Consider the following 21,375-nt stretch of genomic DNA (forward strand, 5'->3'; position numbering starts at 1 on the left):
CCCTCGCGGAGCGGCGCTGGGGCCGCGCGCGCCGTCCCGGCTGGATCCGGCACGGCGCCGGGAGCGCCCTGCGGCCGCGCGGGCGCCCGGGCTGGCTAACGCGCGGCGCTCGTGTGCTTCTCTCCGGCAGGCTCCGTACCCCTCAGGACAGAATGCGGCCCCGACCACGCTGGTGTACCCGCAGGCCCCGCAGAGCATGACCACGCAGCCTCAGACGCGCTCGCCGGTAAGGACGCCCGTCCCGCGCCGCGCCGCGCGCCCGGCCCGCGCCGCCCTCCCGCACGCCGGCCCGTAGCGGAGCTTTCCTTTCGGCGGGGGGCTTCTCATCTGCTTTCAAATAACACCATTTATTTTTAGCACAGTTGCCTTCAGGTTCGCTTCATTTTAGACCGTAGATTCATTACCAGAATCTTTCTCTTTGCTTCACTTTTTTGTTTTCTCCTTTTTTTTTTTTTTCCTCCTCTTTTTTCCTTTTCCTTTAAGGAACCATTTTGGTAAAGCACTAGATAGAGCAAAGCTTGGGAAAGGGAAGCAAACCCTGCGCAGCCTCCCCTGCCCGGGGGCGTTATATCCGAGGCAGGGCCCGCGGCTCGTCCCAGCCGTCCCTCCTTGTCCCCTTGTCCCCTCTTAGGCGCTGCCCCGTTCCACGCGGCGCCTCTGGCCTCTTTTTTTGTGCGCGGCCCCTTCTCATCCGGCCTTGGGCCGGCTGCAGCTTCCGGATCTTTTGCGGCTCCGTTGGCGTCGCCCTCGGGGTTCCCGTCCCCGCGCGCCGGCGTCGCCGCTCGGAGCAGCCGGCCCCGGGGCTCTTGCAAACCCGTATTCTGCGTCGTCACCCTTGAAACACGCAAAAACAGACCATTTCCCCCAAACCCTGCACCGTTCCCAGCGCTCCTGTCAACACCAGCAACACGAGCGCTGCCGGAGCGTGGCCACGACAGCCCCCGCGCCACCAGCCCTAGGACAGGGCAGGGCCCGGCCGGAGCTCGCAGAGGGTTAGGTGACACCAGAGGGTTAGGTGACACTCTGGGCACAGCCGGATCCCCCTCCCCGACCTCTTTAGTCCCCCCTTATCCCGCTCAGTCCCATGGGATACGCCGGTGGCTCCCAAGCAAGTACTTTCCTCAGTAAGTATAATCCTCTTCTTTACCTTTAACTGTTGCAAAGCGAAAATAAAGTTTGATAACGGTTAGAACTGGAGCAAAACCTGACTGAAGAGCTGCATCTCTAAACCAGTTTTTTTGACAGCCCAGCAGAACAGTGCCAATACATTGCACAGACAACTGGAAGAGGAGGAAGGTTTTGGAACAGAGTCCGGTTTACAGGTCCCTGGCTGGAAGAGGCTGGATAAAATACTGCATTGTAAGCAATATAACAAACTGTACTCCTTCTTGCAGGCGATCGTGCCCAGGGCACCGTTATTGATTGATTTTCTTTTATTTATTTGGTTACCACCTCGTTTTGTTGGCTGATGGACAGAAATGCACTGAGTTGCCTCTTGGCCTAAAGCGCATGAGCTGCCGCGGCAGCTTCCCGGGTGGAAGCGGTGGGAGAACGTGCAGAGCCCAGCGCGGCCGGGAGGGTCCCAGCTGGCAGGCCAGAAGCCAGGGCCACTTTGGGGGCTCCCCCCTCTAACGTTTTCCGGAAAAATTGGCCGCAAATGCGTTGAAATTGTAGGGATCCGGCCCCGCTATCGAGGAGGTGTCGAGGAAGACTCTGTCTGCAGTTGTCAGCCGTTTTTCTGTGCTCACAAACGACTTTTATTTTCCTTTTTGTTTTGCAATCTCTCCTGTTTGCAGTTTTGGCCATCCGCTCTGCTAGCGCCCATCTCCACCCCCATCACTAAGTCGCGCCCATAACATTTCATCCCACCTCCCCACCCCGAAGCGAATGCAAGACCCGCTGGGCCCAGACTGCTCTTGCATTTGGGTCTGCGCTCGATTTTCGTCATCCGGTTTTGATTTTTTTACAAACCTCTGCGGTCTTTTTGGTGTTACTTTTTTGGTGGCGCGGGGAGGGGGAAGAGGGGAGGAGAAGGCAGCGGGATAACATCCTTTGCCCCCCTCGCTCCGTGGCGCGGTCCCGGCCGGCACCGGCGCAGGGAGGGTTTCCCGGCCCGGAGGCGATCCCGGCAGCGCTCCGCGCGTGCCAGCGGCCTCCGCGCCCTTCCTCCGGGAAGGGCCGTTGGCAGTCGCGCGGTCCAGGCTTTCCCCTCTTTCCTGGACAGCTGCCTTTGCAGTCCAACCGGCTCCTTGGATTTTTCCCAGCTAGTCTCCCAGTGCCGATTCTCGTTGATATCAGGAATTTCTCAGGTCCCGGCCGAGCTGGGAGAAAGCAAAGCAGAACCCGAGCTGCACAGTGAGCCCCCCGGCTGGGGGCAGCAGGTTCCTGGTTAAAACCAGCGGTTTTAACGCACCCATCGCAGGAGATGCACCCAAAGCCACCACCGCGGCGCGGGGACCCGAGGGGCTCCCGGAGAAATGGATATTTCAGCTCCCGACAGGAGCGCGGAGGAGGCGGAAAGGCTGGAGGTTTCGCGCAGAAGTTTCTCCTTTCTCTCCACTCCCTGCACCCCAAAGAAAATCCAAAGTGTCCGCTTGGAATCCGAGCCAGCAGTGACTACAGTTTGTTCTGTTGCTTACAGCCACTAATAGGAATAAATCCTGTTGACCTGGATGATTGAAAACCAAGCCAAAAGTTCAATAGCCAACGGTGACCGGTGCAAAATAGGTTAGGGAATTTTCCACTAACGTTGAGGCTTTGTTTTTTCAATATATATATTTTGATTATTTTTTTCTTGTAGCATCACTTTTTTTCCCCATAGAATACACTTTAAGATGGAGATTTCCAACTTGTTTTCGACACAGTGAGAATTAGCCTTTTCTGTGAAGCAGCGCTAAGATAGATACTTTGGCCCTCAAATAGATCAGCCCAAGGGTTTTTTGCAGCTCGTTTAGGGCTTTCAGCAAACGTTTGGGGTTGATGATGTTTTCCTCTCCATTGTGGGGTTGCGTGAAGCCCCCCGAAAAGACTTTGGCAGCCCTGGCAGGGGAGGCATCGCCCCTGAGGCGCCAACACGGGGCAGCATTGGGGAAATTAAACTGATTTTAGGAAGGAAAGGTCTTGAGATGCAGTTTAGACTCCCGGAGGTTTCTGTTTCTCATCGCAGTAGAGTCTGATCAGCCACCGGCCTCTTCCCCCCTGAGGGTTGGGGAAGAAAAAGCTGAAAATCCTCCAATTCTTCTGTCTTGCGGCTGCTCCTGGAGGTTTTGGGGTGTCAGTGCTGTGACTCGATGCTGCCCTGAGGCTGCTCTTACCTGCCAGGCAAGGGAGGATGTTTCCTAGGGCTGGAAAATCTGTCTCCCGCAAATCAGTGCAGGTTCTTCCATAGGAGTAATGTGTGTTGGAGCGTTTTCCTTTTCCTGAAGGTTTTTACGAGTTTCCATCCGGGCGCCGGGATGAGAAGCAGGGAGATGGGATACGGGAGCGCTGCGGGAGGCTCCGCTGTTAGCAAACGGCTCTTGGAAACCCCAGACGTAGCCAGTGAAAATAGTTATTACGGAGAGAATCACCTGGATCAGGGAATGTTTATCCTTTGCTCCTGTTCGGTGGCGTTAAAGCAGCCGGGCAGGAGGGCTGCAAGTGAACCCGCCGCCACTGCCCCGCTGGGAAAGGTCCTTGTTGGGAAAATGGATAAGCTTGACCTGCCCCTCGCTGGGTTTGGTGCTGGCACGGGGCCGCGGGCGCCAACCGGGCATCTGCCGCCCCTTTGGAAGTGCTTGGGAAGCTGCTCTTGCCCCCGGGCTCCCTGGAGCAAGGCCGAGGGCGTCTCCAATCCCTTGGGATTGGGTGCGATGCCCGTTTCCCGCTCGCTATGCGCTGGGAGTCTTTGGAGCACGACTCGCGCTCGCTTAGGCTTCGAGCAGGGGTTGGAAAGTCGGGATTGGATTCAAAGCCGGCAGGATGGTGCTGTGCAAGGAGAGGCGCGTTCCGGAGAGCCGCTCCTGCTCCCTCCGGTGCTCCCAGGGGATGGAGGAGCCCGGTGGGAACGGCTCAGGGCTGCAGGTGAGTCCAGCAGTGGGCACGGATGCCCCAGGAGCACAAAAAGAGGCTTCAAAAGCAGAACGGGGCATTCGCGGGGCCGCGCAGCGGCACGGGGAGCGTCCTGCTGATGTTCCTTGAGTCCCTGCGTATTCTGGGAGACCCCGAGGCAGTTCAGACCTTCCATAGCCTGGTGCTGAGGCACGTCCTGGATGTACTCGGGGGGAACAGTGTTTCCATGTAAAAACATGACCCTCCTGGCAACCTGTTCCAGCTCAAGGGATGCTTTGGAGCGGTGATTCCATGTGCTTTTTCCTGCTTTTTTTTTTGTCTCTTTCCATGAACGATTAGGTTATTCCCTAATGTTCCTGCCTGTGGCTGGTAGAGCTTTGGAGCCCTCGGCACACGTACGAGCGAGCCGGGTCCGGCCGGGAGCTGTTGCTCCCATCCCATCTGGAAAGAAGTAGCTCAGCACCTGGCACGTGTCCTGGTGACCAGCCTGCCATCAGTGGAAGGGCCTGTCCAGCCTCTCCTTTGCTTTTTGGGGAAGTTTTTGGCATCCATAGCGAGTTGCTTCCTGGGCACCTTACCGGAAGGTTGGGAACAGAGATGGAGGAAGTCGAAAATCAGTTAAAATGTCCCAGAGATTTATCGGGAGATTGGCCGTCTCCTTGATGATGGATTTTCCTGGTGACAAATGTTGTCCCTCCCATCTGGCCTTCAACCCCCCTTGGCCATGAGGTCACCTGGGGAGAGAGCTAAGCTGGAGATGATGGTGTTTAATAACAGGATATTAAGTTATATATTAAAAAAGGGGCTCAATATCAGTAGCAGGGAGGTTGCTGCTGGATTTCTGTAGTATTTGTGCTTGTTGTGGTGACCAACCAAGCCCTTTCCAAGAAGGGGTTTGATGGCTTGAGGAGCAGGGTGACGGGACAGCGCTCGGTGGCACAGGATGATCCAGGGGCGGATGGCGACGTGGAGCCCGGGACTCAGTTCTCCGTTGTTAGACTCTGATTTCCGAAGGGATTTGAGGAAGGATCGGGATAGCCAGGGTTTTCCAACCAAAGCCATGTTGGGGACATGGGGACCTTCATTCTGGCCTTGCTCTGGTGCCGTATGCAAATCCCGTGGGTTTTGGAAGTTTACGGTTGACATCGAGGCAAAACCTCCCGGGTTTTGATCCTTTGTGTCCCCACATAGGACGGCGGGCTGGAAAACGCTCCCCGCGCGCGTCCGCTTGAGCTCGCGGGGCGGCTCCGTGGGCAGGCGCAGCGGGAAGAGCAGATCGCTCGGAGCGTGTCCGTGGGACGCAGCGCCGGAGCCGGGCGCTCTCCCGGCGGCCCGTCCACACCGGCCTGTCCTCCCCAAGCAGTTGCCTTCCCGTGACGCGGGTCGCGTTGTCCCCTAGGCCGGGACGGTCCTTCCTGCGGATTCCGCCCGTCGGAAGCCACATCCTCCTGTTCCTCTTCCAATCACGCCTGGCTCCCAAGGCAGGACGTCGTCCCGGGGGCTTTTCCGGGCTTTTCCCAGTAGTGTGGGAGCAGCCGAGGTGTCCGGCGCTCCGTGGCCGTGCCGGCGCGACCATTTTAATGTCATCGTCATGTCCAGTCTAGGCGCATCCTCCCGCCCTTCCCCTTCTGCCCTCCTCATCCTCGCGCAGGGCCCAGGCAGACAGGCCCAGCTCATTCTTCCATCCTTTAATAATTACCACACTTTTTTTCTCGCTATTCATATATAGTTACCTGCAGACTACTTGCATACACTTCATCAATCAGCAGTCTTCTATGTCAAGTGATGTATGATTACCTTTTTGTTTCTTTTTTCTTTTTTCCCCTTTTTATTCTTTTCCTCTTTTTTCTTTCTTTTTTCTTTCTTTTTTTTTTTTTTTTTTTGCGATTAAACACATGGAGTTTCTTATTCTTCCAGTCTTGGAGCAGAAGTGGAGACCAAATCCATGCTCTGAGCACGGGTTACTGCTCCTGGCCGCTCTGTGTCACTCAAAAGAGACCAGAGAGGAAGACAGAAATGTCTCTAGGATTGGGGAGCAGAGTCAAGGCTTTCAGTAGTATCCTATTTCCTGCAGTTAATTATGTCCACGGTGTGTTTCTTGTTTTAAAAGAAACTTTTATATTTCCATATAAAACCTCTGTAGAAGGGTTTCTGCCCCCTGCCTTGGGATTCAGGTAGAGGAGCCCTTGCTCCCACCCCAGTCTCCTTCTTGCTGTTTCTGTAAGGGATTAGCCAAAGTGCAGTAGAAAGAAGACTGGAATTGAGAGCAGTTTAGGGTGCATGTGATGTCCTGTTCCTTCCGACTGATCTGTAAGCTGTTCCCTTGGCTTTCTTTCTGTTTCCTGCTGCTTTCTTGCTTCGTTATTGAAGGGAGGATTCAGACCCATCCAGGTAATTTTATCTCCTGATTCTGCATGGCCTGACTGTCTCTCTCCCACCCGTCTCGTTCGCACGGTAGCGAGCGCGGTGATGTCGGACGCACATCGTGCCCAACAGCTTCCAGGTCGCAACGACGCCGGCAGCCGGAACCGGGGCGTCCGGATGCTCCGCACCGCCAGCGCCTTCCCGGGCCCTTCCCGGCGCTGGGAGCGGAAAACCGCCCGCGTGCCGGCGGCTCGCGCGGCCTCCTGGAGCGGCTCCGCTCGCGTGGAGGCGTTTGGTGCCACCCGGAAGAGGCTGCCACCCTTCGGAGAGGGCGCGCGGGACACGCTGCCCGGCGCGGTTTGAACACGGGACAGGCACAAGGCACCTCCCGCCTTCACAAGGGCTGGGTTTAGCTGGTCCCCACTCGTGCTGGAGCAGTTGCCTTCATCTCTTGCTTCCTTAGCCCATTTATAAAGCTGGCTTCTGGCAACCAACCCGTCTTACCAAAAAAAAAATGTCCAAAATCATTTTTCCGCCTGTCATTCTGAAGGGTGGCGGTGTCTAATTCAGTAGATATAAATTACTAATTATTTGAGTTTCAAGTTTCTTGCTTTTTGCTGTCTCTCTGCCGTGTAAAATTGGCGGTTGCAGCAAGATCTTGCTCTTTGCAGATGAAAAGGTGTCCTGCGGCCCTCCGAACGCGTGGCAACCTCAGGAGGTGGCGGCGTAGCCCCGGAACGGTGTTGCCTGCTGTTGTATGGAGCCTGCAAGCGCCTTTAGAGAAAACTTGACCCTTCTGTTTGTTTGTTCTCTCTCTTCCTCTCTCCCTTTCTTGCCCCAGTTTTTTCAGAGGCCTCAGATCCAGCCCCCGAGAGCCACCATCCAGAACAGCAGCCCTTCCATCCGTCCCGGCGCGCAAACCCCGACCGCGGTCTACCAAACCAACCAGCACATCATGATGGTGAATCACCTGCCCATGCCCTATCCGATGCCTCAGGGCCCCCAGTACTGTATCCCGCAGGTAAGGGAGCATCCCGGCGCCTCCGGAACCCGGAGCAGCCCCCGCTTGACCCGCGTTTCGCTCCGGACCTTGCAGCAGAGCTGGGGACAGGGGGATAGGAGTGCTGGTTGCATGGTCAGCAACAGCTCCATTTGGCAATCTGATTTTTATTGAATTTTGAGGGGGGAAGGCTCCACCTTGGCTCTTTCTGCGTGGTTGCCCAACTCTTGTCAACTCGTGGTCTTTTTTCCCCTCCTAGTATCGGCATAGCGGCCCGCCGTACGTCGGGCCCCCGCAGCAGTATCCTGTCCAGCCGCCGGGACCGGGCCCCTTTTATCCAGGACCAGGTCCTGGAGAATTCCCAAATGCCTACGGTGAGTTCTGCTCGGGGCCTTTCTCGAGGGTACTTTCTGGGTGTGTTTGGTGGTCAGGTTGAGGGTCTCTAGCACCAAATGGGGTGGACATTGGCCTGAGCTGTGAGGAGCTGCTCGGCTTGTTGTGTTGCAGCCCTCATTCGCTCCTGGAGGACTCGGTCGGGTTTGGATCATACGGATGTTGGCAGAAAGGCTACAGCTCCCTGCAGTCACACGTGAGGCAGAAATGAGGCTGTTTGTTACTCCCTGCTCAATCATTTTTATTTATTACGGTGTTGTGCCTACATCTGGCTGCCCTGGTTCGCACTGAGCCGTGCCAGCAGCGCTCGGCTCCTTCAAGACCTCCTGGTCTCCTCTCGTGTGGCTGCTGGTGGCTGCCTGACCCTGCCTGTCCCACGCTGGCGTTTTCCTTAGCTGCTGATTTTTCCATATCAGCCGGCGTGTGGTGGCCCAGGTGGCTCACAGCTCCTCTGGGCTGCAAGGCAGGAGCTTGGCCCTTTCCGAGGGGCATCTCGGCGCGCTTGGAAGGGGGCTTAAAGTCCTCTGCTGACATCAGCCCTTGATAAAACACCGTAGGAGGTGGGAGAGGATTTTTAGCTTGGTTTTCTGTTATTTACCTTCCCTTGCTGATTTACAGGATCATCTGGAAAATCTGCCAGGACCCAGACTAGTTGTTCAAGCTGTCCCCAACTTTGTACCCCCTTTAAAGGGGCTTTACCTCCCAGACCTGAGCTGTTTTGCTAAGTCCCATTGCTCCCTTCCCACACAAACCCCGTACCGGGCGCAGAGATCTCATCCGCTTCCGCTCTTGGCGTTTGGGAGCGTTGGAAGCGAGTGACGACGTTGCCTGCGGCACCGGCTGCATTTATGTGTTTGTGCTTCACAAATACGGATTCATTTTGAGGGGAGAAACCCCCCGTGTTGGGAAGCACGCGATGGAGCTATGGAAACCTTGTCCCATGGAAGCTGTGCTTCTTCCTCAAGCAGTCGGAATAGGGCTCCTGCCACCTTTGCTTACGTCTGGAAAGCGCAGCGGTTTTGGGCCGCTCGTACTCCGTAAAGATAAACTAATGAAACTGTATCAGATATTACGAACGTAATCAAGCGCGCAGTGTAATTTGGCAAAAATAGCCACGGTCACGCTTTTTGGTGTTGCTGCGTGCACAGAACACTGCTTGTAATTAAATTTCCTGGCCTCGCTTCAGAATAGGTTGCTGCAGGCCTTGCAGGTCCTTTGTGCTGGTTTCCAGCGAGTCTCTCTCCCCGGAGGAGGGCTGCAGGAGCAGGCGGGCGGCCTGGCTCCCTGTCCTTCCCTCCGCGCGCGGCCTCACGTCCCTTTGCCCTTGGCTCTCCCCAGGAACACCCTTCTACCCGAGTCAGCCGGTGTACCAGTCGGCGCCCATCATAGTGCCTACGCAGCAGCAGCAGCCTCCGCCAGCCAAGAGAGAGAAGAAGACGGTAAGGGAGCCCTCCCTGGCCAGCAGCCTCCTCTCGGAGGGTTGTCCTCCCCCTGGGGCCTGGAGATCCAACAAAACCCCCCATCTCACAATCTGAGTTTAAAATCCAGCTCCCCCTTCCCATCAAAGCTGTTTTTCAGCCTTCCGCAGTCGTCCGTAACAGCACACAGTGCTGCAGCGCTGTCCTGTTTTCACGTTTCTGTTGGGACTTTCTTCTTTGAGTTTGTGTCGTCCCAGCTGGGCGGATACGGCAATATTTTTGCACGAAGCGGAAACGAAGGCAGCATGTGCGTCCTCATTTTAGCATATTTCACGCTAAATGATCAAAAAGAAAGTCCCAGCTTTACATCAAATTGTTTGTCGTGCTGGTTTGAAAATGTCAGCTTGCAGCATCAACCTAGTAAGGATCAAGTGGGTTGACTAAATGGTGTGTGAGCAGGTATTGAGGAACTGTGAAGGCAATGCTAGGACCACGCCAGTAACATTGGTGTTTCTCCCAGACGTGATGTTTCTCTCCGATGCAGCCCACTAACACATGTCACAGCTGAGGAAATGAGAGCCATTAAAGCAACAATAACATTCATAGATGCATATGTGTGCATGTCCCACACAAGTGAGCTCGGGATTACAGTACCACGAGCTTCCCGGAGGGGACAGGATGGTTCAGGGCTCTTGACTGATCCCAATGTTCGTCACCCTCAAGGGGCTCGTGTGTAGGTCAAGGATTTGGCGCCTTCTTGAGTCATTTATTTTGGATAAGATTTTTCTTTCCCGTTTTGAGGATGCGAAGAGACTCTGATAACATCCTGGTTTCCTAAATGCTGATGAGTTTTGTAGGATGCCTCTTTGTTCTCCCTCTGTTTCCCTTTCCACTGCCCAGCATTTTTGGTTTGTTTTAATTGCTCGACGGGGTTTTCCCAGTGTGGAAGGGCACAACAAAAGCAGCTCTGATCCACTTTCCCCCTCTACCAGCAGCTGGGTTGGCAAGGTCACGGACTTCCCATCAGGGTAATGAATTCTTGAGCTGTCCCTTTTTCTCTCTCTTTCTCTCTCTTGCACTTTCTGCTAACCAGCAAGCTTCACTCTACACTGTCTGGGATATTTTCTAACCTTCAGGAAACTTATTTTCCAGCAGTAGGGACCATGTTCTGTGTGTTAAAGGCTCATGCATTACAAGGCACGTGCATCTTTTAAAAATTGTCTCCCCCCTTCCTTTGCATCTGGGAGAACTGGAAGAGATGCACATGCTTTGGCCTCACTGGTGTGGCTGACGAGCTTTCTGATTAAATAATGCCCTAAGATTAAGGGGCTGACATACCCTGTGCATTTCAAGTGGTTGAAACAAACCACGCTGCGGCATTCCTGCACAGTATCAGCTCAACCCAAAGCCCTTTTGGTCCGTGCTTGGGTCTGGCTCGTGCAGGGGAGGTTGGTGTAAGCTGCTCTGTTGCTCATTCTGAGCGTGGAGGATGGAAACCCATCGCTCTCCCTGCGGGCTGCGAAGCCCCACGGTGGCGTGGCCTGGGCAGGCTCCTTTGACGTCTTTCCTTATTCAATTCCCTAGATCCGAATCCGGGATCCAAACCAGGGGGGCAAAGATATAACGGAAGAAATCATGTCCGGAGGGGGCAGCAGGAACCCGACGCCTCCCATCGTGAGACCCACTTCCACCCCGACTCCACCTCAGGTAGCGACGCGGCCGCGAACCCTCCCGTGGGCACCTGCCCTGGTGGCTGCTGGCAGCCAGTTCCCGTCCGTGCTCGGCCTTCCCGCTGTGGTGCTGCTGCTTTAGAATAACCAGGGTAGCCGTAGCTCGGGAATCTTACCTCACAAAATTCCAGATCTGGGCTCTGTATGTCGTTCAGCCCTCAAAGTGCATTTTGCTAGTGCAAGAAAAAAGAATAAATATTCCCCGCTGAGGTTCCCCGTAACGTGTGGATCTCTGGAAGAACTCTGCCGTGCAGCTAGAGTTTCGGGCCTCTTCTGAGCCTCTGTGTTGTGCTTCATCTGCTAAGTCCACGAGTAAGATCTGAAAATGAACCCCATGGAATATCCAATATCCATCCTTTTTGACTTGGAGCCACAGGGACACTCTGAGATCAGCAGACAGGGGCAGTCCGGGCACGAGCGTGAGTCCGCCTTGGCACGAAGTGCTTCTCTTATCAGAAAGGCTCCCTGGCCCCGGAGCCTCGTGCACACTCGCAGCACGAGGAGCTGGTGCCTCCTTGGCAGAGGAGCCGCTGCCGTGGGCTGCAACGTGGGCGAGCAGGGGCAGCGCACGGTGCTCCGGCCGGGGCGTTTGCAGCGCGCGATACCAAGGCTGCAGCACCCAGAAAAGCCTCTTTCTGCCAGACGGTGCCCGATGATGGGCAACTACAGCCAAAGAGAGAGAGCAAAGAGCTGCTCTTGAACAAAACGGATTGAGCTCCTTCCCAAGCGCTTTCCATGGGAGAAGATAGCAGTGCTGTACAAGGTTTGCGTGCCAGCGAGACCTTGCCAGTTACTTTGTGCTAAATTATTTACTCCATTAGAAGTGCAGACAAGTTGAAGCCAGGCAGGGTTTCAGATTGAGGTTATGGATGCTGCAGCAAATACAAGCACGCGCTAGACCAATTTTGCATTCTGGGGCCTGTTTTAAGACGTTGCAATTAAATCAAACAGGACAAAACGATGTTTTTTTTCCAAGAGGAGGTTAGCAAGCCTGAGTTGTTATCAGCTGTATTTTTATGCGACGCACCCCAGGGATGTCCAATCACCTACTCTAAGCAAGGTGTGCAAATACTTCAGCAGTGCCTATCCAGGCTTCATTTTGGCTAAGTACTAGAGCCACTTTTGTTAATCACCAAAGAGCTCTGAAGTCGAGCTCGCCAGAAAAGGGGCATTAGTGCCACCTTAATGAAAGCACAAACCTGGTTAAGCCAGGAAATGCAGTTATTGTCCCAACAGCAGCTGTGATTTGCTTCATTTGAGCAAATCTAGTCTGTGGGTGGGATTCAACGGTGCTGGTGGCAGTTCAGCTCCGTTCTCCCAACGGGAACGGTCTCCAAGCCCGGTGGAAGCGGCGCCCCGTCGCTGCCGGCGGCCGCTCCGCAGTCTCAGCGGATGGAGGGAATGGACACGCTGGAGTTCCCGGCCTGGGATTCGGCACTGAGCCCAGGGCGAGGTGGCAAAGGGCAGGCAGGACCTGCACTTATGGCCTTTAAAGATCTTAAGGTCTTTAAAGCACCTGCCTAAGAGGAGCTGGCAGTAAGTGGGGATGTTACCACGGTTCTGTTTCTCACACTGTGCTGTTTTCCCAGTAATTTGTTTGGAAGAAGCAGGAAAACAGAAACCAGGACCGCTACTGGAAGCTGGCTGCAGCATGTGTTCAGTGCTGACACACATAAAAGACCGTATTTTAAAGAGCAGGACATGCTTCTTATTTACCTGGCAAACCTTTTCCATGTGTTGATGAATTTTTCACACATTTCTTTGCTCTGTCTGTCGGCCATGGAAAAAGCATGGAGAGAGGCTCTTTTAGCATCATAAATCATGAAAGTAATGGGAGCGTGTTTGGGTTTTTTTTCCTAGAAAGTCTCTAAATGCTCCATTTCAAATATGAGCCTTGTCGGAGGCACTGCCTAAGTCCCGTTTATATTGCTTTGCAGTGTGGTTCCCACAAAACGGATGGGTGTTGCCAAAGCTCTTAGGAAAATAAGTGTACTGACCCAAAACTTCTAGGATTGCGGTGTGTTCCCCGCTAGTCTCATTTGGTTCCTGTGGTTCTTATCATCTTCTCCTTTCTCCCGTTGCTTTTGTCCATACATTTTTGGAAAATGGAACTAATGCTCCGCTGCGGCCGTTCCCGAAGTGTGCTCGTTTGGACAATTGTGTTTTCTTTGGCTTCCTTTGGATTTGGCTGAAGGTCCGAGTGCAATTCCTCCTCCGTATCCAGCCAACCGCATCAAAGTCATTCCTGGGAGCAGAGCAATCCCATATTTAATCTCAAGCCTTCGTCCTGCTTATTTAGGTTGATTTTTTTTCTTTTCAGGTGTGGTTTTCACAATCTCTCTTCACCCTTCTCTTGCCCCAAAAGGGTGAAAATAGTATGGATTGAAGGCGACTTGCTCTTTATTCTGCACTGATGAGACCTAGCAGCTGAAAACGAGAATAAAAGTGGGTCCTAGGAAAATGAGCAGGTTGCCAGCGGGTTTCTTTCTTAAAAGAACTTAGGGGAAATAGTTTTTGCTTGAGTTTCTGATAGTCAAGTTTTGAGGGTCTCCTTTTCTGAGCTCTATAGGTTTTCAGTCAGTGCAGGTAGGCTGCCGGCTAGACCTGCAAAAAGCAGAGTCATTTGGGGATTTAGGAATTAAATTTAGTCAGATTTTCTTCTTTTTGTGATTCCTGGTTTGTGTTTCCAGGGATTTCCCAAGCGGGAATGTTTCTCCTCAGATCTTCCTCACTGGTCCATGTTCACCACCATGTGCAGGAGTGTTTTGCCTAGAAGCATGAGCGAATTCAAGGGAGTTATTTGTAGCCTTACAAATACAGGGTATTTAATAACAACGTGGCCTCAGGACAGAGTCCAATAAAGACACTTAAGCCATGGAGAGCCCCAGCAGGTTGTGGGTTTATACCTGGCTTTGGAACCGCTCTCGGGAGCGTTTCAGCAGCATTCGGCGACCGGAGTGCGTTACTAACTGTGCAGCACTGCCTGTTTCCTTCTGTGGTTAACAGCAATCCTCTCTTTTCCCCCCTTTCCCACTGCCTTTTTCCTTCCTCCCTGTCCCATGCACTTGGGTTTATTCAGTGTGGAGCTCCTCTTGCCTTTGCCCGCCCCAGCTTTTGGCTTTTCCTCTCTCCCCCGTCCCCGCCTGCCTGCGCTCCCCGTTGCCGGTTTCTGTGCTCATTGTCACCCTTTTTTCCACTTCCAATCCCAGCAGCTGCCCAGCCAGGTCCCGGAGCCCGGCCCCGCGGCGTTTGGGAGCGCGGAGAGCCCCCATCCCGGCGCCGCCGCCACGAGCAGCCCCAAGCAAGGTTTGTGCACGGGCCTTTCCTCCCGGGTGTTTTTACTCTTTTTTTTCTTTCCTTTTTTTCTTTTCCGATCGGGATTGGTTTTGGCATGGAGACAAGCAGCAATAGGAGGGGAGGGACCTCTCTTTCTCCTCTTTCTCCACTGGAACATTTAACAACGCGTTGCTAAGGGAATTAATTGAAATTTGCCGACGTGAAGCTGGTTAAAAATAATTTTATTAAAGCTTTCGCTTCCGAAACGCTGTTTTGGAGCCCCTAGAAGTGTGAAGCTCCTCTCACCCACGTTCCAGCTTTCAGGAGCGGATGCATTGATGATAAAACACTCTTAACCCAAGCAGCTTTGTATCATTTTAATAAACTCTGATTTGAATTCAGGGTTTATTATATCATTTGAATTTCTGCAAAGGGCCATTTTGCCTGTTGCACCTGTCCCATCGCGGTTTTGCCACTGCAACATTGCAAGTGTGAGGGTTTCCCTTTTCCAGGACGAGGGAGTTTTCCCCCTCTGCTCCCTCCACGTGCCACAATTTAACTTAATCCCTTTGTAGGCACACGTAAGGAAACGGGAAGTAAGTGATCTCTCCTTCAAAATAAACCAGGAATTTAACTTGGATTTATTGCTGGGGCGTTCATCTCAGTTACATCCCAGAGAGTCCAGTGCTTGATCCAGCCCCAAACTTGCACCTTTCCATAAGCATCAGGGAGCAAGAGGAGGTGAAAAATAACACGGCTGTGCCCTGGGCATGGGGGCAGAACAAGTTCAAGATGAGGACAATTTGGCTAGCATGAAAATTACTTAAACTTATCCGGAGCCTTTGAGTTAAGGGCATGTCTACAAATGCATGTAGCAGAATTGCTTTTCAGTCATTCCTTTTGGGCCCTGGGGGCTGTTCTTTTTTATTCCCCCCCAGTAACAACAGGCACCCACAGAGCTGCATTGCCAAGGAAGCAAGTGAGTGTCGACACGGGTGGCGCTGCCCCGACACGGGCTGTCCCTGTCCCTGTCCCTGCCGTGGAGTGCTCGAGCCCGGCACGCAGCCGCTGCTCCCGTTCTGCTCCTCGTGCAGCTGTAAATAACCACGGGCAGCTCTCGCGCTATTCCTTCGGCTCAGGACCGTCGTCAGCCCGTTATTCCCGTGCTTTAAGGCACAGCGAGGCCGTGGAATCGGGGACTGGGTTTGTGTTTAACCTCCCTGCTTTCCCTGCAAGACAAGCACCGGCCGTCGGCCCTTGCTGCTTTTTGCCAGGCTGCGAAATTCCCCTGGGATCTGCAGGGGCTCGGGCCCCTTCCTGCCGGAATAGCTCAAAAAGTGGCTTTTTTGGGCACCGAGCAGTCCTATAGGCTCCCATCGGTGCCTGTCCTCGAGGGCTGCAGTGCGAGGATGTTCCGTTGAACATAGGTCAAGCTGGTCCCAGCACCTCCCTGGCTTTAGGCCTTGGAATACGGGACGCTTGTGTGTGAAAACAGCGCTGCCAGCTTCTTGCTTTGGGAGGTTGTGCAGGCCCCGTGGGATGTTTGCAGTGGTATCTTCGAGTTTTTTTCCTTTTTTAAAAATTATTTTCAAGCCTCTTTCAAAGAGCTGAGGTGTATCAGCCATGGAGAACATAGACTGCAGCTTGGGGAAAAACAGATTAAAACCCGTTAACTTCGTTAAAACCCGAAGCTTTGAACGCCTTCAGGGCCCGTCGCGCGCCAGGCAGTTTAGCTGGGGACAAAAGATGGAGAAATGGCAGCAAACCCGGGGTGGTTATTTTCAGGCAAACACCACCTGGCCAAGGGAATCCTGCAGCCAGGCCCATCTTCCCGGCCACCGCGACCACCCGGCTCCCTCCCGCTGCTCCGATGCCTCCTGAGGCTCCTTAAGGGTTTCTAATGTCTTTTACCTTTCGGCAATCACCTCTGAAATTTCAGGTTACCCCTAATTTCTCTGCAATCCCCTCCCGATCCACTTTTCTCTTGAAGTTTTACTTGTGTTGCCTCTATCCGGCAGCTAACGCATCCCTCACATAAGAGGTGCTTTGAGGAAAGTGTCCGAAGTGCCTCTTTAAGATGCAATTGTATGTTTTTGTTGTGTGGTTTTTTTTTGTCTCAATGAATGTTTTTCTAGACATTTCAGCTAATTTTTGAGTAATCCCACTTGACACAAGTTGGGGATCTCCAGGCTGTAGCTCAGAGCAAGGTTTTAATCTTGAGGACGCTCCATGCGTCCCAAATCAGAGGACTCTGAGCTGACCTTATGCTTCCAGTGCAGCCTGGCTTGCAAAGAGGCAGTACCCAATATACCCCCAAATACTTTGCAGAAAGCAGAGACGAGCTTGGGAATGTGCTGCGTTCTTCCTAAGAGCGTCCCGAGTAGCTCCCAGTGCCCAGGGTGGGTGGCCTTGGAGGTGGCCAGGGCAGGTGGGACTGATCTTGTGCCACTGACTTCTTTTCTTTCCCCTTCCCCAGAAGAGAAGCCAAAACCAGACCCAGTATTAAAGCCGCCTTCCCCAGTGCTCAGAGCAGAAGCTGCTGTGGAGAAGAAGGATCCCGCCGGCCCGGCGAGCGAGGCCGCCGCCGCGGAGGCGCCGCCGGTTCTTCCCCCGGCCGCCCCGCCGAGCCCGGCGGCGCCCGTGGCGCCCGGTGCTCCTGCCGCCATCGCCGCGGCTGTTCCCAGCAAACCCGCGTTTACAGCCGATCCCGAGGAGGGCCGGGAGCCTCCTCCCAAAGAGGAGCCGGCGCCCGTAGCCCCCTGCGCGGCCGCGGCGGCCCCTTCGCCGGCGGAAGAGGCCGAGGCCGAGGCCTGCGAGGAGCCCGCGCCCGTAGCACCTAGCGATGCCCCCGTGACTGCTAGTACTAATGTAATTAACGACACGAACGGAGCCGGCGAGAGCGTCGCGGCTCCCGAGAGCGTAGCCGATGTAGCCCCCGAGGAGGCGGCGCCCTTGACTGTTGCAGCGGAGAGCCCCGAAGCGCCTCCCGCGGACGCGGAGCCGGCGCCGGCCGCGCTTCCCGCCGCTCCCTCGCCGACGCCTCCGCCGACGCCTCCTCCTCCTTCTCCTTCTCCTCCTCTTTCTGTTGCTGCTGCTGTGACCACTACGACTCCTTCTCCACCTCCTGCTCCGTCTCCGAGTGCCCTCCCTGCTCTTCAGGGAGATTCGGAAGGAGAGGAGAGCACAAGAACTGCTCTTAGCGAAGAGGCAAAGGATGCCGAAAAGAAGGAAGAGACCGAAGCAGATGGGCAAGCGGAGGAGAGCGCGGAGTCTCCGAGTTTGAACTCAAGGAAGAGCCCTGTCCCAGGTAAGCCTTTGGCCTCGTGGTTTGGCCTCCTCCACTTGAGGATGAAGAAGAGGGCTCCTTTTCCTATCAGAGAAAAGCTGGCCATGCCATGAGGTTGTTTTAATTGTCAAGCACCCTTTAAATATCATTTCTTCCTTAACAAAACGCTTAAAATATTCTCCATAGTTTAACTGTCCTGAGTATTTCCAACTTGAGCGAGAGTTCGTGTTCATTGCGAACTCCTTGCAACGTTACCGCCTGCTTTACAGTGCCTGGGGTTTAAATTATTGTTACTTCTCTTCTTTACATACAGCATTTGGGGTTCTTAATTATGCAGCAGATTGATTGTAATGCCTTGACTGGGCAGCACGCGTTAGCCAATAAGCTGGTTTTAGCTACCAAGAAAGGACTATTTCTCAAGTCACATAAAACCACTTGGAGCCGTGACCGCAGGATACCCAAGGAAGGCGAAATGCTCCAGGTTGGATTTTTATGCTTTCCCCAGCCTATAACGAGGTGGAGCCGCATTGCGTTTCCCTGCTAACCATTTGCAGTAATGATTTTCCAGCTCTTCCTTGGAGAGAGGAAGAGAGATTTAGCTTCCACAACCTGATGGCGACAGCCAGCGCCGCATCCTTCTCGGCACAGTGAGGATTGCCCGTCTCGCGGCCGCACGCCGGAGAAGGCGGATGCAGAACGTCAGAGCCAAGGAGAAGGCGCCGCGTTGCTGTTTTTTTATCCCTAGAACTAAAGGCTAAGAGGCTTTTTTACGCTCTCTGGCAATAGGATAGAAAGGGGAATTTTTGAACGCGTGCTGCGCGGCAGGAGCTCTGTCATTCTTTTCCCGATGCTCCTTTGGGTTTTCCAGCGCCGCGCAGGTTGCTGGAAGCACACGCTGATCGCGGAGCAGTTCAGCTCGCTGCCCCTCCTGGCCTTAACCTGCTCGGTTTTTATCAACGGGACTTGGCGAATTCAGAGCAGAGACCTCCACGCATGGCCTGATCGCTGCGGGAAGCAAAGGAGGAAGTGCCAAAGCTGTCAACAAGTTGCAGACTTGTCAGATTAATGTTTTAATCTCTTCCTAATACGTTGTGTGATTTCTTTGACCCTTTGGAGAGGGGAGAGCGATGATCAGAGTAAATCAGTGCTGACCTTAGAAATATTTTATGGTGTTTTCCTTGCCTTGGTGGGCTGCTAAGAGCGAACCACGGCATCATTACCCTGCTTGGAAGCTGTGTTGCAGGACGGCAGCGCCGCACGTTGCGCTAACTGTGGGGCTCTTCCACAGAGACGGCCACGTCTGCGGCGTCCTCGGCGTGGGGGGACCCCGGGGTAACCCTTCTCCGCTTGCATTGCAGCCCAAACAGCTCTCACTGCACCAAAGACGTGGAAGAAACCAAAAGACGGGAGCGAGGGCACGGAGGAGGCCGAGGAGGCGGAGGTGGAGGTAAGGGGTGACGCGGTCCTCCTGCTTTACCTAAAGCCATGCAGAATTCCAGGCTGGCTCCGGTGCTGCTTGGGTGGGCATGTTGCATGTATCCCACCGTGACAGCTGGACTGTGTTCAACAGGAAGGCTGGTGGTTGGGTAATGCCAGAAAATGAAAAGCATCATCCCTATGTGCTCGTTTTCAGGCCAGTGCGGGTTGCTGGGGCTGTGCCCGCGAGTTTGTGCCTTCTCTGCGCTCCCTTCCTCATTTCCAGGGGGAGTCCAGTCCCCTGGACCGTTTTCACCAAGGCTAAATGTCCTCGAGGAACGTGGCGCTTTCGCGGGGCCTTCCCTTCAAACCAGGAAAAAGGAGTCTGTGGGTGCAGCGCTCTTAGGCAGGCAGGCGAGCGAATGGAGGGGCTTTTTGGAGCATCCCTGCTCGTTCCTTCTTGCTCCACATGGATGATTTCCAGGTAGCCGCGGATCTCCAGCAGAGGAAGAGCCAGGTTGCCCTTGCGGGCTCCGTTGCTCCTGCTCCGCGCTGCCGTGCTCCAGGGCTAGGTGGTTTCTTTCCCCCCGCTCCCGATGGCTTGTGCGGGTGATGCCGCTCGGCCCCCGTTAATTAGTGGCGGGTTGTTACCTCTGGGAATGAGCATAGGGCTGTCAATAAACCATCTTGTTACTCTGGGCTTTATTACAGGCCTATATATCACTGCTGAAGATGCATATTTGTTCTCGTTATGAGCAAGGCGCACCATATGTCTCTCTGAAGAGCTGCTTCATGGGCTTTCAGTTTTGGCAGGGTGTTTCTTTTAACATAACCTCGGTGTTTCCGCCTGTGCTTCAGGAAGAGGAGCTTTCAGGTGACAAAGTACTTGAATCCGAACCGGATAAAACGAACCATGGCTTCCCGCCGGAGAAGGACCCCCCCGAAGTTAAGAAGGTGAAAGCCGTGGAGGAAAACGGAGAGCAGGACGCGGAGCCGGTGCGAAACGGCGCCGAAAGCGTCTCCGAGGGCGAGGGCACCGAGGCCAACTCGGGCTTCACCGAGAGCTCCGGCGAAGGGCCCGTGTACCAATATAAACCAGGTAAGGCCCCTGGGGCTCTCGCACACGCTCGCTTGTTTCTCTGCTTTCCTCTTCCTTGAAGACCCGCGAATCCATTCGCATCTTCCCGGAGGGGAACAGGATGTTTGCAGCGGTGCCACGAGGGACAGGGAATGTTTCCCCGTGGCTCCGGTGGCCTCCGCAAACCGCCAACCTTGGTGGGACCTTTGGGGCAGCACAGGAGGAAAATTGCTTTGCTCCTGCTGCTAGCAACAAGGAGAGGAGCCTGGAGAGCGCGAGCAGCCCCTCTGCCACTGGAATAGCTGCTGGGAATGGGAGGGAATCAGGCACCCTGTGACCACGGGTTGGAAACGATCCAGGAAACTTCCGTGTAAGCAGGCGTACTTTTTAAATAAGAGCTGTGACAGTTTTAATTGGATACTAAATAACCAGCCCATTAGCCTGTCTACTTATGTATATTTAATTACCCAGCTAAGCAACTCTATAGATATTAAAAATTTCCAGGAGTATAAGGAAAACATTTTATTTGCAATCCAGGTTCTGCTATTAAGTTGCGGGTATACCTGATTCCTGTGATAAAAGAATTAAGTGCAGGCTCAAAGGATGCAACATTTCGGTGCTAGTTAACATTATATATGATCTACCTAAGGGGTTTGCTTGTTGTTATTCATTAAGGTACCTAATTTGTTGTCCTGAACCTCTATAAATTCACTTCGTTAAGAGAGACCTTGAGACCATCTTCCCTTTGAGTTGCTACCAATTTTGAAGCCATTTATTATTCAAGCGACACTTCCTCCAAATAAATTGTTTTCTTTGGAGGCCAGAAATTAAGAGCATAAAACAAAATCAGGAAAGACCTTGAGAGCCTGGCAGAGATGATGTTTGGAGGAAACACCCCTGTTAGGTGATTACGCCGTTGCTGGTACTTCCGTGTGCCTTTGCTCTTACAAAGACCTGAATTGCTTTTCTTTTATTAATTTGGCCATATCGTATCAGTAGGAGAAATCCTGGAGGCCTCTTGATGGTTTACGCTGCACTTAACCTCGCTTACCTGTTCGTTAGTTAAGCACATCTGGAAGTTAATCCATAATTTACATGTCTTTCTAAAACCGTGGACGCGGTCAGAATGATTTCAGGCTGCTCCACGAGTCCTTTAACAGGGCTCAAGGTCCTCAGCTGATCCTCTCAAATGCACAGAGTGGACCTGAGCCCTTGCTGCAGCAGTCCTCCCTTTCGGGTCTTTCCAAGTTATGGGTTTTTCCTATTATTGGAAGACTTGGATCCCTGTCTCTTCCCTCCTCGGCTCGGTCGGGAGGCTGCCAGCGACGTTTTCCAGCTGCTTTGCACATTGTGACTGCTTGTAA

At 53.7% G+C, this 21,375-nt stretch overlaps 1 protein-coding gene across 6 annotated transcripts in view; it reads left to right on the forward strand.

Annotated features, from left to right (window-relative positions):
* EIF4G3 (eukaryotic translation initiation factor 4 gamma 3) overlaps positions 1-21,375 on the forward strand; it is a 72,942-nt gene that overhangs the window by 26,432 nt on the left and 25,135 nt on the right. For 3 of the 6 annotated variants that reach the window (XM_088529543.1, XM_088529541.1, XM_088529538.1), the window contains 11 exons: positions 131-226; positions 1,246-1,359; positions 6,421-6,441; positions 7,256-7,435; positions 7,674-7,788; positions 9,146-9,246; positions 10,810-10,932; positions 14,165-14,261; positions 16,708-17,538; positions 18,876-18,979; positions 19,798-20,032. In XM_088529543.1, coding sequence (XP_088385669.1) covers positions 197-226; positions 1,246-1,359; positions 6,421-6,441; positions 7,256-7,435; positions 7,674-7,788; positions 9,146-9,246; positions 10,810-10,932; positions 14,165-14,261; positions 16,708-17,538; positions 18,876-18,979; positions 19,798-20,032 — 1,951 coding nt within the window. In that variant the 5' untranslated portion in view covers positions 131-196. The remainder of the gene's footprint in view (positions 1-130; positions 227-1,245; positions 1,360-6,420; positions 6,442-7,255; positions 7,436-7,673; positions 7,789-9,145; positions 9,247-10,809; positions 10,933-14,164; positions 14,262-16,707; positions 17,539-18,875; positions 18,980-19,797; positions 20,033-21,375) is intronic. The other 3 variants (XM_088529540.1, XM_088529544.1, XM_088529539.1) reach the window with 2 other exon arrangements.

Source organism: Tinamus guttatus, unplaced genomic scaffold (genome assembly GCF_059628265.1).
Source record: "Tinamus guttatus ecotype Peru unplaced genomic scaffold, ASM5962826v1 Tinamus_guttatus_pri_ptg000332l, whole genome shotgun sequence".
NCBI classification, from domain to species: Eukaryota; Metazoa; Chordata; class Aves; order Tinamiformes; family Tinamidae; genus Tinamus; species Tinamus guttatus.